Genomic DNA, 15,506 nt, shown 5'->3' on the forward strand with positions numbered 1-15,506 from the left:
TGTAATTTACAGCTGATCAAATCATTATTAAACAGGTAAATGACTCAATCTAATAATATCCTCAAAATAAAAAGCACATCATTTAAAAAGACACATTTGAAATACTCCAGGCCAATAATACTTTTCTTTTTATTGAAGATATTGCAAATAAACTAAACATTAGAGCTGGAATGATTAAGAATATCCCACAATCCTTGGAAAAATCCTCTTTTTTCATGTAAGTGGTCACATTTTTCCATATTTCATGATGAAATATTCTTCCACTATTCAGCCTGGTTCATAGTGTTCCTGAAGCACACACATACACACACACACACACTTTATCTCAGATTTTAGGGGACTTTTTTTAGACATTACAAAATGAGCAGTTTCATATTACAAACAAAAGAATTAAACCTATCTGAAATGTTTTAAGCACGGATGGCGTACTGTAAATCTGTTATTGCTTTCATCCACAAATGAAAGGATGACCATCGCACTCATTCCTCTAATTCATCTTTTGTTCTCATCACTTTAAAGTCATTCATCCAAAGGTTCATTTTAGAGGTTCACATGCTTTTTTTTCTTGTCGTCATCGTGAACAATAAAGTGCCACATACTGTACATTCACACACACATGGTAACAAAATACCAATGGCCGTACACTCCTCGATAGAGAAAGTAACCTAAAATCGTTTCTTTTTTTGAAGTAAAACAGTCAGTACCACTGTACATCAGTACCACAATATAAATTACAAAAGTTTTCACATTCACAATATGTCCCGTTGCATTGTATTGTGCAACCCAGGCTCATGGATACGTTCCCAGGTCTACACTTCTGGAAACAGAGAAATACGTAACTGGGGGTCCGTCTGCTCGCGGTTTTTGTTTTTGCAAATCCACAACAGGCCACGGTGTATGCTTATTGGTGATCTTAAATAGCTCCCGCGCGTCCTCTTCTCTCGTAAATCCACCAGAGGGCGCAATATACACTTCAGTCGACTGGCTGACCTACCCACCCCCTTTCCTAAACACAATTGTTAGTGTTACAAAAGCTATCTAGTAAAAGTAAAGCTGATGCATGATGCATGATGCCATGGTTTTTAGCCCTGTTGATTTATTTAACAGCTAGCGCTCTACAACTCTCACATGGTCGCCCACTGAAGCTAAGCATGGCTGAGCCCGGTCAGTACCGGGATGGGAAACCACATGGGAAAACTAGGTTACTGTCGGAAGAGGTGTTAGTGAGACCAGCAGGGGGCGCTCAACCTGCAGTCTGTGTGGGTGTTAACGCCCCAGTATATTAATGGGGACTCTATACTGCTCAGTGAGCGCTGTCTTTTGAATGAGACGTTAAACCGAGGTTCTGACTCTCTGTGGTCGTTAAAAATCTCAAGATATCCTTGGAAGAGTAGGGGTTTAATCCCGCCAAATTTGCCCACTGGCCATCATGGCCTCCTAACCATCCCTGTATCATAATAGGCTTCATCACTCTGCCTCCTCTCCACCAATCAGCTGGTGTGTGGTGCATACACTTCAGCCAACCAGGTCAGTTTGCTGTCAACTCACCCACCCGCCCTCTTCCCTAAACCCAACCCACAGTGTTTTCATAAGTAATCTAGAAAAAGAAAAGCCGTCGTCGCTGTGTGATTTCACCACATTTCCAGCCTGTTGTTTATTTATTTATTTTTTATCTGGATTCTGGAAGCGCTCTTCACTCGAACTCCGTCGTCGCTGTCAACTCTGCTCTGCATCCCAAGTATACTGATATATGCGGCGAGCCACTGGGCAAACTGGTAACAGCAGTAAAGCCGTCCACACGGAAGTAAGCAGTCAGCTAGTAACGCAAAAAGGAACAAGCCGTCGGTGGCATCATACCACCCTGTAGCGTTCGTTTTAAAGACGATATCTCTGACTACATAATTCGCGCTCTCCAGAAATGTAGACAGGAGTACGTATCCACAACGAGCCTGTGTTGGTATTGTGGATCACATAGACAGTGTTACACAACCACGAAGTATCATCTGTATTCCTCAAATTATTATTTTCCCCAAGGAATCTAGTGATTAGCTTAAAAAAACATTAATAAAACATACAACTCAAATACCATTTCAAGCAGTATTTGTGTAGTATTTCACAGAAATATCCATGTTTTCTGTTGTCTTTTTTTTTTCATACATTATGAATACAGGAAATTAAGTGTTTATTTGACACCTAATTTATAGCGGCATCAAGACACATCGGCAAACATTCCCAGAATAAAATGTACAGTTTATTCTTTATTATTTTGAGAGAGAGAGATTCCCTTCGACGCTGGACACAGATGTCATTTTAATGTTTAGACTTAATCACAGGATTCAGAGAAAATTAAACATCACATTTGACCAATCTAGCTGTTAATTACTAATCAAACAAGCAGATCTGAGCAAGCTAATCACTAGATCACACAGACTTCCAGAGTAACTCAAGTGGGAAGTCGCCACCGTTGATGATTTGTAGGATCTAGCTGCCCCAAAAAAAGCAGATACTGGCACCACAGTAAGTAAGAAGGCTATTTGAGTTCACAGATGCTCCTGTTTATGGTTGTTCCCTTTCAGTCGAATCCTTTTATAGCTTTTCCTTGCTTCGCCATATTGCGTCATGGCTGCAGGAACGGAAAATACCACTAATAATGACTGGCATGAGCCCCCCAATCCCCTTTTAAAGGGTTAGTTCACACAAAAATGACAATTATTATCATTTATTATGTACCTTCATGCTGTTACAAATCCATAAAAATCTTCGTTCATCTTTAAAATGCAAATTAAGGTGTTTTAGATGAAATCCTGGAGCTCTCAGACCCTCCATAGACAGCAAGAGTTCTGCAATATTAAATCCAGAAATATGCCAGGAAAATTATCAGAACAATCCATGTGGCATCAGTGGTTCAATCACGATTTTACAAAGCTAAATGTTTTTTTTTTTCCCCCAATTATTTCCCAAATTATGTTGAACAGATTCCGGAATTTCTCACAGTATTTCCTATAATATTTTTTCTTCTGCAAAAAGTCTTATTTGTTTTATTTTGGCTAGAATAAAAGCAGTTCTTAATTTTTTTTAAAAGCATTTTAAGGTCAATATTACCAGTCCCGTTAAGCACGATTAGTTTTGGACTTTCTCCAGAACAAACCACTGTTATACAATGACTTGCCTAATTACCCTAACTTTACCCTAATTACCCTAGTTAAGCCTTTAAATGTCACTTTTAACTATTTCTCTCTTCGGTGTCTGTTCAGGATGCATGTTCACAAGTTACACTACAGATGTATATTGCTGACATCTCTATATTCTGATTTAAATATTTAAGACTGGGCAAAAAAAAAAGTCTAGTCATTGCTTAAGTGTTCGCCAACATGTCTGAAAATTTCATCAGTTTCATGTTCAGTGTGCCTCCGCGGACACAAAAAATACAAACAAACAAAATAATGACATTATTCGACAATTTTAGGATGCGCATTCACCAAATGACTTTGTTGCAATGCTGAAATAAATCCTGGAATGTGTCCACACCATTAAAAAAAGAAAAAGAGTTTCGTTGCTTGTTCAAACTACTTATTTAAAATGAGTTGCAACAACACAATTCTTAAGCTTTTTTGGGACAACTTAATTTTTTATGTTCAATCAAATTAAATAAAAACAATTATGTTAATTGATTTGTGTTGGGACAACATGAAGGAGTTGTGTGGAACCCAGCATTATGTTACAGTGCTGTTTACACGTGAATAACGATCCTATACATTAAAATAGCCTTCGTTATCATGTATGAACTTGCCTTTTTTTTTGTTTTTGCCCAAACTTATTCAAATGAAAATATTCGTTGATATATTTCATCAATGAAAATGACTTGACAAACATAAGCTTGAGAGTTCTGCTGCGCATCTAATGAAGGAACAACACAATGCTGTGGATTATATCTGAAATGTATGTTGGTTTTATCATTTTTTTGACTACATTTTAGTCTGTTGTGTCAACAATAATGCACTGTTCATTTATTAGATGACTGGATCAGAGCATCCGAACCCGTCAAGTTTCTATGTTAAATGCTGGGTTCCACACAAATCCTTCATGTTGTCCCAACACACATTGATTAGGCTAACTCAATCGCTTTACAAATTTACGGGAATTGAACGTAAAATAATTAAATTGTCATAAAAAGCTTAAGAATTGTGTTGTTTCAACTCGTTTTGAATAAGTAATTTAAACAAGCAGCTAAAAAACATACTTTTTTGAGTGTAGCCAAACACAGTAGCTGTGTCTCATTTCAGAGGCTGCATCCTCTGAAGGATATAGACTTCCAAGGTGAGTCCTTCAAAGTCCACACAGGCCGAAGCATGAGTTTTGAAATCCCAGTTGAGACATTCTAGCCTACAGAGGACAGATCTCATCACCTAGTAACCGTAACAGCTGCCGCTAATGAGCGGTAAGAAAATTTCTGACTTTTTTCCTCAAAATCTTGGGATGTTCGAGGTCGCAAAGGGTCCACCAGTTGTATTCCTCATTACCTGGGAAACGAAGGACGCATTTGAAGGAGCCTTTGAATTTTTTTGAAATGTCTTCAATGCTGAGCACCCTTCGAATGCATCCTTCGGAGGATACAGCCTCTGAAATGAGACAGCTAGTGTTTCTGTTAACATATACACTCGGCGGGGGGTATTTAGGACTATTCTAAGGGCCAAAGAGATACTATTAGGGGCCCACCAGACTCACCCCTACCTACGATTTTGATTTTTGCAGCTTGTTCACACTCTTAATTAAAATGAGCTGAATCAACACAACTCTTGGTTTTTTTTGGTACAAGTTCATCATGTTCAGTCCACTTAAATTTGCATAAACTTTGTCGATTTGTGTTGGGACAACATGACGGAATAGTGTGGAACCCAGCATTTTTTACAGTGTAGGCAACCAACATTTTTCCCCCTTATTTTCATTGTCAATATTAACACTGATCAGCAGCGAAACACACAGTGCTCTCATGTCCTGAAGAAGTCAAATCAAGTCATTATTTCTGTGTTTTGTTGCACACAAAAGTATTCTTGTAACTTCATAAAAATTACGAATTTACACATTGAGGATTCTTTCTGGGCCTCTGAATATTTCAGGACCCTTGCAGTCTATGAAGAGTAAAAGAGCTCTTGGATTTCATCTAAAACATTCACTCATTTGCCTTCGGCCGCCAACTATTCCGGCATATGTTTTACGCAGCGAATGCCCTTCCAGCCACAACACAGTACTGGCAAATCATCTAAAACAGGGGTGCCCAATCCTGTTTCTGGAGATCTACCTTCCTACAGAGTTCAGCTCCAACCCTGATTAAACACAACTAAAGCTGCGGTCACACTGGGCTTTTCCTCCCATAGACTTCTATTCATACGCACGCGAATGCGTCAGACCGGAAACGCAAGGTCATGCGTCAAGTTTCGCATGTCGCTGCTGTGCAAAGTTCAAGCTTGGTGAACTCTGACCTGCGAAATCGCATCACTTGACTGTGTGAGACCAATCGAGGATCAAAACAAGACCTCTCTGGACAGAAATTTAAAACGGAGCAATCGCTTGCGTTTAATCCCGCCCCTTTTCGCAGCGCTGGACGACAGAATTTCGCACACACAAACTCTGGTGTGACTGCAGCTTTAGTCAGATCTCAAGGAGCACTTGGTAATTACAGACAGGTGTGTTTGTTTAAGGTTGCAGCTGAAATCTGCAGGAAGGTAGATTTCCAGGTACCGGAATGGCCACCCCTGATCTAAAACATATTCAATCCAAATATGAATGAAGATCCAACAGGTTTGTAATGACAATAGAGTGCATAATCAATAAGAGAATTTGAATTCTTGCGTGAACGATCCCTTTAATTTTGATATTACGCAGTCGGAATAGCAAGGATGCCCAACAAGTCCTGTGCACCAAATGTGTTTCCGTCATGAAGACGTTCCCCCATTGGCAGTATTCGGTAAATCAACGTCCGAAGGTAAACCTGAGTCAATAGGTGAGGAAACGGTGGAGTTCACCATGAGTGGGTTGCCAGATTCTGTAACAGAGTCAGAGTCAGTGCTTGTGGCGTGAGCTGCAAGGAGACTAGTACTACCATTACTTAATGAAGGTGGAGCAGATTCAATAGAGTTCATCTCAGGTGGAGCGTCTAACTGTAACAATGGAGTGCCAGAATCTATGGGTGGAGCTGGGATGGCGTTCATTTGACTAGACGGGGCTAGCATTGAGAGTTCTGTTGGGGAAGGGGGTAAGATTTCAGACACTGGATGAATGTGGGAGTCTATTGAGGAAGAGGGAGGGATGTCATTTAAAAGATTTGGTGATTGACCACTTGATGATGGGTTGTTGGACTGGGTCACTGTGCAGAGGGGAATGTCTATGGGGGGTAAGACTGAATCAGTAGAGTCCACTTCGTTATTAACTTCCAATGGAGACCCTACAGCAGTAGGAATGACTGTGTCTATAATCGAAGGAATTTCAGAAGGAACAGGATGGATGGTCAACGAAGTGTCCTCAATTGGAGAAGACAAAACAGCTAGGTCGTCATCAGGTGGAGATTCTGGTTGCTTGGAATCTATAGAGTCTACTTCATTATCAACTTCCAATGGAGATCCTACAGCGGCAGGAGGAATGACAGAGTCTAGAATCAAAGGAAGTCCTGAAGGAACAGGATGGATGATCAACGAAGCGTCCTCAACTGTAGAAGATAAAACAGCCAAGACGTCATCATGTGGAGATTCCGGTCGCTTAGATTTGGGGATGGAGTTAACAGAGAGTGGTGTGGAGGTGTTGGGGATGGTGCCTAGAAGACGATCTTCAACAGATTTGGGATGCTTTTTGGTGCTTTGCTTGAGTTCACCTTGCTCTTGGGATGAAGTCAAAGTCTCCATGCATAGCAGTTGCACCTGAGCCGTTTCTTGCTGGACGGGGGCATCTATAAGCATGTGTATATCGACGGCAGATGAAGCGGTGGAGTCCATAGTGGAAACCGCAGTGGCCGCCGCTTCGTGGAGTGGAGTATCTCCAACTCTTGCGTACTCGCGACTCTCAGATTTGGTCAGCAGAAGACGCTGCTCTCCTGGTTTTCGAGGTGGGAGTAGCGGTTGCCGAGTGTAACTTTCTCCATCTGACAGTGTTTCCGGTAGTGGTTGATTTCTGGTTTCAGGCAACAGCAGGATGCAAATGATGCAGATCAGAGTACAGCAGGCGAAAATGATGTGATGCAGAAAATAGCCTTTCTGGTTATGGAGCTCCATGATTGGGGATGTCAGCATGCCAAAACCAGCACTGGCCAACACCAGGCCTAGTCCACCACCCCTACACAGCAAACACAAGAACAAGGTATCACTGACAAGGCAAAGAAGGATGGCAGGTCATTGAATTATGTTAGGAATATAAGAGGTTGACTTTGCATTTAAGTTCACCAAGTTGGAAAGAATTACTTCGAGTGAACAGTGTTTTGCAATTAAGCTACTAGTCGTAAAGAATTATTGCTTAAGTGAAAGTGTTTTTGCATTTAAGTTTACTAATGCCGAGTTCAGACTGCATGATTTTAGCCCCGATTTCGACTCGCCGACAAGTTTTGAGAAATCTCAAACAAACGCCTGAAATCACAGGCAAATCGCTGCTCATGCACGCGAGTGACAATCACACAGTATGAACTATCAAAGACGCCATCTGAGAGAATCACAGATGAGTCGCCGATATCCGTGAGATATTTGGCATGCTAAATATCTGGAGCTGTCGGCGATTCAAAATCATGCTGTGTGCAATGTATTCTTATCGAAAATAATATTGACGATCACCTACAGCCAATGAGAGAGCAGCATCCACTAGTATGGGTATCTGCAGGCCAGCGGATGGTTGAGGTCCAAATAAACGAAAATAAGCCCTTTTAACTCCTTAAAGGGCTTCTTTTCAGTCTATTTGGACCCAAGAAATGGAGGAAAAACCATACTATACTCTGAGCAATATTACAACCGGGTCGAAACAGAAAAAAGTTGAGGAGAAATTGCTAATTCCCTTTAAAACCCAGGTAAGCAAAATATGAACATTTTCTAGTCCACTAAAGGTATGCCTTGCATTGTTCATGTTACTTCTCGTGTGTGTTTGGTTGTGAGACGTAGTTTGCGGACCGAGACAAAGTTGTCTGCGATTCTTCCCATTTTAAAGTAATGCTGTGTGAAACCCCCTGTCGCTGATCCATCGTGTAGTGTAAACACAGCACCGAAGGAACGCTAGCCCAGATAGTCATGCAGTGTGAAAACATCTGACACACGACTATTTTGAAAATCCTGCAGTCTGAACTCGGCATAAGTCAGACAGAATTATTTCTTGAGTGAAAAGGTTATCACATACAGCAGTGCTTTTGCTATCTATCTAAAACACTGAAGAGCTTTCTGCAAAAAAAACAACCATCCTGGATGTACTTTATCCTGTTATTATTACACAGCTACTTGCATAAAACATAAAAATTTGACACAGTCCATTATACTGAGCTGTAATGCTGCGTTCACACCAGATGCGGCAGAAGTGTCAAGCGCGAGTGATTTACACGTTAAGTCAACGCAAAGACATGAATAGACATCCTGCAGTGTGATTTGCGCAAAATGAAGTTATGAGTTCTGGGTGTGTTTTGAGCACAACGTGCCTTAAACAAATAAGAGTCTTGGTAAGTGTAAAACTGAACGCTTCACTAGCGAGAAAACAGTTAAACAGAGCATCTGCAGCGCGAGGATAAAGAACGAGCCTCCTCCATTCAGCCTCTTTACTTTCTCTTTACCTTACTCCTTTACTTTGGTGGAGTGAGGAAACGGTGGAAACTCAATTCCACTGAAGACATCCATTAGCCCACATATTTAATTTCCTTTGTTAATCCTAAAGATTTGTTTAAAACTATTTCTAAATTCAGTTCTAATCTCTAGCAAATGAATAAATGAACAATAATAACGAAGTGTGGTCAATAAACTGATGTTCTTATGCCTCATATGGTGATCCACACGTCTCCAAAATATAAATCTGCATATAATAAATAATACTGATAATAATAATAACATTATACAGAAGCAGATTGTCATGAATAAACTGAAAAAAGTTGGTCAATGGCGCGATCTATTTCAGTTCCTCAAAATAGCAATGTGCCTTAACACACCTCCTTTTCAGACCAGCACACCCAGGAGTCTACAAAATGGCTCAAATGGATTTGCTATTTAAACAACATGGCGCAAAACGTGAAAATTAGGGTTGCGCTGATCTGAAAATAACAACAAATCACGCCAAACACGTCTTGTGCCTTATTGCGCAGGGTGTATGATAGGGCCCATAGAGTTTAATGATGGCTTTGTAGATAATTATGAATTAATAATCATGGGTACTGTAACAAACAGAAATCACAGAAAGCTTTTAAATATGCCAAGTCCTCTAATCATCCATCACTGTATATGTATGTGTCGTCCTTTAGTGCATACTGAGACAGTCTAAAGAAAGACTTGATTTATTTCATTCCTGCAATTAAAGAAGCTTACGTGTTATGCTCACCTAATAACCGAAGGAGTGATTTCAGCACAAAAAAAGATGCTTAGGTTGCTGACGGCGTGGGAGGAGAACATGCCAATGATGGAGAAAGCCACCGAAAATTTGTCGTTCAGCTCATCGGAGTGTACTGCGGTGAGAAAGAGACAAAAACACAACATGGTGAGTCAGTTATTATTTTCTGACCTCAAAATTAAACCACAAATGCAAAGCGCTACAGAAAAAACTGTACAGGTCAAGATAAAGTGTGTGTGAGGAATATTTCCTGAAAAAACAACTATTTAAATCGACCTGTCTTCATGTTTAAATCTTTAAAGGCAAGTTGATTAATTCTCAATTCAGCTTCTCCCCATATATAAATACAGTATATGGAAATTTATGCAAATTACATATGAATTTTACAAATAATATACACAGGCCACTTTATTAGGTACACCTGTCCAACTGCTCATTAACGCAAAATTTCTATACAGCCAATCACATGGCAGCAACTCAATGCATTTAGACATGTAGACATGATCAAGATGATCTGCTGCAGTTTAAAGCGAGCATCAGAATGGGGAAGAAAGGGGATTTAAGTGACTTTGAACGTGGCATGGTTGTTGGTGCCAGACAGGCTGCTCCGAGTATTTCAGAAACTGCTGATCTACTGGGATTTTCACGCACAACCATCTCTAGGGTTTACAGAGAATGCCTGAAAAAGAGGAAATATCCAGTGAGCGGCAGTTCTGTGGGCGCCAATGCCTTGTTGATGCCAGAGGTCAGAGGAGAATGGCCAGACTGGTTCCAGCTGATAGAAAGGAAACAGTAACTCAAATAAGCACTCGTTACAACCGAGGTCTGCAGAAGAGCATCTCTGAACACACAACACGTGCAACCTTGAGGCGGATGGGCTACAGCAGCAGAAGACCACACCGGGTGCCGCTCCTGTCAGCTAAGAACAGGAAACTGAGGCTACAATTCACACAGGCTCACCAAAACTGGACAATAGAAGATTGGAGAAACGTTACCTGGTCTGATGAGTCTCCATTTCTGCTGCCACATTCGGATGGTCGGGTCAGAATTTGGCATCAACAACATGAAAGCATGGATCCATCCTGCCTTGTATCAACGGTTCAGGCTGGTGGTGGTGGTGTAATGGTGTGAGGGAGATTTTCTTGCCACACTTTGGGTCCATTAGTACCAATTAAGGATCACGTCAAAGCCACAGCCTACCTGAGTATTGTTGCTGATCATGTTCATCCCTTTATGACCACAGTGTCTCCATCTTCTGATGGCTACTTCCAGCAGGATAACGCACCATGTCATAAAGCCTGAATCATCTCAGACTGGTTTCTTGAACATGACAATGAGTTCACTGTACTCAAATGGCCTCCACAGTCACAATATCTCAATCCAATAGAGCACCTTTGGGATGTGGTGGAACGGGAGATTGGCATCATGGATGTGCAGCTGACAAATCTGCAGCAACTGTGTGATGCTATCATGTCAATATGGAGCAAAATCTCTGAGGAATATTCCCAGTACCTTGTTGATTCTATTCCATGAAGGATTAGGGCAGTTCTGAAGGCAAAAGGGGGTCATACAGGTACTAGTGAGGTGTACCTAATAAAGTGGCCGGTGAATGTATGTTGCATTACCAAAAATTATTGAGAACATGTACACATGTTGTGCGATAAGTCAATATATTGATTATTGTGACCTATTGTGCCTAGTCAATGTAAATGTGCTAATAGATGGGAATTTCCACTAGGCATGGGAATTGATTAGGAAAGTGCTACATATGCGTACACTTCGCTTCAGTAGTGTTTCAGTGCAAGTTTTAAACGGTTTTCAGAAGAAGACGAAAAACAAAATACCAATTTAAATATTGATGTGTGTAGATTAAATACAAAGTCAATGCAAATCCCACGAGTAATACAGCACTTTGTGTGTTAACTCAGTTAGGAAAATTAGAAGGAAAATAATCGAAACACTTCAGTCATTTTTGAGCTAACGGTCTAATCCGATTCAATGAACTATGCTAAGCTAAGCTAAAAGTGATACTCCCAGAGATTGGATGAATGGATTCAAATATGGTAACTCTTTAGGGGAGCAGACACAACGGTGCACTGATGCTGAACAATAGTAGACAGAGGACAGCGTGACGTCTGGCTAAACTTGACACACTCTCTCCACATTTATTCCACAGTCTGCCGATATCAACTCTAGATCCTTATAACAAACCGTGTCTGGACAGGAGATCTGCTCCAGTGACCTGGAACCAAAACTAGATGACGGCTCAGGAAGCAGAACCAAAAAAAAAAAACATTTATTCTCCGCACAATATATTTGCCAAGCCTCCTGCTGACCCAGCCAAAATTAGCAAGACGGACTGCCTTCACAGATCTCTGCAATGCAGGAAAAGTGAAGCAGACCGTGAAGCTGCATTTTTATATGCATCAGGGAGAGAGAAGAGGGGAAAAATAATACATATATATATGAAATAATTAATTTTCCTTTGGCTTAGTCTCTGATTTTTCAGTGGATGCCACAGTGGAATGAACCACCAATTATTCCAGCATATGTTTTACATAACGGATGCTCTTGCAGCTGCAACCCAGTACTGGGAAACACCCATACACACTCATTCTCTCTCTCTCTCTCACACACACACACACACACACACACACACACACACTATGGCCAATTGAGTTTATCAATTCCCCTATAGGGCATGTGTTTGGACTATGACACAGAAATACCAACTGACCCGGCTAGGACTCGAAGCAGAGACCTTCTTGCTGTGAGCAACCACTGAGCCACAGTACATGAAATAATAATTAAATAAAATGATAATAAGTGACACTATATTACACAGATATTCTACATGTATTCGACATTAAGGAGAGGTGAAACTATTTGATCCAGGACACTGGAAACATCAGATGAGGAGCTGCTCGTGTGTTAATAAACACAGTGCTGGGCTTCACTCTGAAATATAGTAAACATTTATGAGCAAACTAGCCGTATCAATGCTTTTACATGCACTTATTAACCCTGATTCCTATTTAGAAGCTTTCATTTAAACCCTGGCTGAGATAATACTATAGTTTTTCTCTAATGGTTTGGCTCATTTCTCAAAACAACATGGACAAACCTCCAAACCACTTGGCAATAGTTCACAACAGACTTGATTTTCTCACTTCGTGATGTCCAAGTACATCTTTGCTAATGGTTAAGTACAGGTAGCCGACACTTTTCCAAGTGAATAGATCTTGTTGATCTAAGCTGATTCTCAGTTCAATGGTTGTTCGCTCCAAAATAAGTCAGCGTCATTTTATTTTATAAGTCATCATATGCACAATAGTCTGTTCAATTGTCAAAATTAGTCAAGAACATAATAGCATGAATACCATATATAATCCGTGGAACGTCTGATACATTACAGCAGTGTTTCCCAACCCTGTTCCTGGAGGCACACCAACAGTACATATTTAGGATGTCTCCCTTATCTGACCCATTAACTTCAGGTGTTGGAGTCTCTTCTGATGTTAGGATGAGTTGATTCAGGTGTGTTTGATTAGGGAGAGGTTGAAAATGTGGACTGTTGGTGTGCCTTCAGGAACAGGCTTGGGAAACACTGCATTACAGCAATTGACAGTCAGGTGAAACTAGAGCTTGACTGACACAGGAGGAATTTCACACATCTCAGATGACCACTCGAGCACTGTAGGCTGCGTGTAATTTTCATTGTTTTTTTGTTTGTGTGTTTATATTACAGTATATTTTGTTTTATTCTGATATATGGAAATTACTTTATGTGTGTGATTGATAATGGTTACAATTTCCTCGGCAGTATGAGTGCAATGTGTGACGCAAACCTTGGAGGCTACTCTTAAACTAAAACTTTATAAATTTATTTAATTTAGTTTTATACATGATTGCAATCTGTCAAAGACAAAAAGCAGTAGAGTAACCATTGTCAAAAACTGGGCTAAGACTGAAAGGTGGACAATTTCAATGGTCCTCCGCGATAGTGACAAAACATCGAAACATTTTGACTTGCAGCGCTGGGACGAAGGATTTTGGGGGCACTGACTGTTTAAATGAGAAGGATTAGTTTTGACACACGAGTGAACAGTTTTGGGAAATATATGAGCTTTTGCAAGTGAGCTATAGTGTTGTGCAGAACTGTAAGACTGTTTTACACAACAACCTTATAGCTTTGAGAAGAAATGAAATAAGGGTTTTCAGCACACGCACACTAGATGGAGCCACTTCATCATGCAATGCTCTCAGATGTCACAGTATATCATAACAAATGCATTGGAAACTGTTTGGATTTTGCAATGCTCAATGCACACAACTAATGTTTAGGATCTTTTTAATTTATGAAAATAATCACTGGAATTATTCACCCTCCAGTGATTTTTTTTTTCTTCTTTTCTCAAATATTTCCCAAATGATGTTGAACAGATTCAGGAATTTTTCACAGTATTTCCTACAATATTTTTTCTTCTGGAGAAAGTCTGATTTGTTTTATTTCAGCTAGAATAAAAGCAGTTTTAAATTTTTTAAAGCCATTTTAAGGTCAATATTATTAGCCCCCTTAATATTTGTTTTGGATTGTCTCCAGAACAAACCACTGTTATACAATGACTTGCCTAATTACCCTAACTTTACCCTAATTAACCTAGTTAAGCCTTTAAATGTCACTTTAAGCTGAATACTAGTGTCTTGAAGAATATCTAGTTATTAGAAATGAGTTATTAAAACTATTATGTGCAGAAATTGAATAAATATTCTCTTTGTTAAACAGAAATTGGAGAAAAATATACAGGAGGGCGAATAACTCTGACTTCAACTTTATATATATGACTGGATCCTGCAGATTGCTGTCTGTGTGAAAATGAGAGACGATTAGAGTCTCGAGAGTCCCAGAAAAAAATGCTGAGGAACTGAACACAGCTGAATCATCCTGTGGGGATCCTGCTTTTATTAAAACCGCAAGAATAACTAAGTCAATAATCCCTTTAAAATGAAACGCTAAGATGGGCATCTTCACTTACTGAAAACCCATGAAAAAATAGCTTGAGGCGGTGTAAAAACAGGCACAACATAAAACATCTACAATCTGACAGTCGATAATAATAATAATAATAATAATAGTAACAGTGGTGGCTCAGTGGTTAGCACGGTCACCTCACAGCAAGAAGGTTGCAGGTTCAAGTCCCGGCTGGGTCAATTGTTGTTTCTGAGTTTGCATGTTCTCCCCATGTTGGCGTGGGTTTCCTCAGGGTCCTCCAGTTTCCCCCACAGTCCAAACACATGCGCTATAGGGGAAATGATGAACTAAATTGTCCATAATGTATGAGTGTGTGTGTGAATGTGAGTGTGTATGGGTGTTTCCCAGTACTGGGTTGTGGCTGGAAGGGTATCCGTTGCGTAAAACATATGCTGGGATAGTTGGCGGTTCATTCCGCTGTGGCAACCCCTGATGAATAAAGGGACTAATCCGAAAACAAAATGAATGTATTAATAAATGATTTCATATCTATCTATCTATCTATCTATCTATAGACTCTATATGCTTTTACCTCAATATGCTCTTTTTCCTTGCATGTATGAATATGGCTATATCAGTTATGGGATATATTAATCTATGAATGTCTCTGTTAGTATTTTCCAGGTACAGTATATGTGATATGCAACCTTAAGAAGATGTTTATCTGAAATAGAGCAATAAAAATCTGCACACATTTGTTTTGTGTATTGTGTTTCTACTTTACCAAGACTCAGATGATCTCCGTACTTCCCCAACACTTCATTCAGCACATAGAGGAGAAAAACAAACACACAAACAACAACAGTTCAACTAGATGATTAGCAGACAGAATCCATAATAAATGCTCAAAGTGCAAGGAGATGCTTACAAATCATGTGTAATCTTTCCAACAGGACCTTGTGAAAGAAATATGTATCATAAG

At 40.0% G+C, this 15,506-nt stretch overlaps 1 protein-coding gene across 1 annotated transcript in view; it reads right to left on the reverse strand.

Moving 5' to 3' along the window:
• Positions 1-110: 110 nt before the first annotated feature.
• The window catches only part of slc22a23 (solute carrier family 22 member 23), an 87,023-nt gene continuing 71,627 nt past the window's right edge, over positions 111-15,506 (reverse strand). The window contains exons 8-10 of the mRNA XM_056470696.1: positions 15,309-15,341; positions 9,544-9,667; positions 111-7,323 (exon numbers count right to left, since the gene is read on the reverse strand). Of these exons, the coding sequence (XP_056326671.1) occupies positions 5,934-7,323; positions 9,544-9,667; positions 15,309-15,341 (1,547 nt within the window). The 3' untranslated portion in view covers positions 111-5,933. The remainder of the gene's footprint in view (positions 7,324-9,543; positions 9,668-15,308; positions 15,342-15,506) is intronic.

This window comes from Danio aesculapii, chromosome 2 (genome assembly GCF_903798145.1).
Source record: "Danio aesculapii chromosome 2, fDanAes4.1, whole genome shotgun sequence".
Classification (NCBI taxonomy): Eukaryota; Metazoa; Chordata; class Actinopteri; order Cypriniformes; family Danionidae; genus Danio; species Danio aesculapii.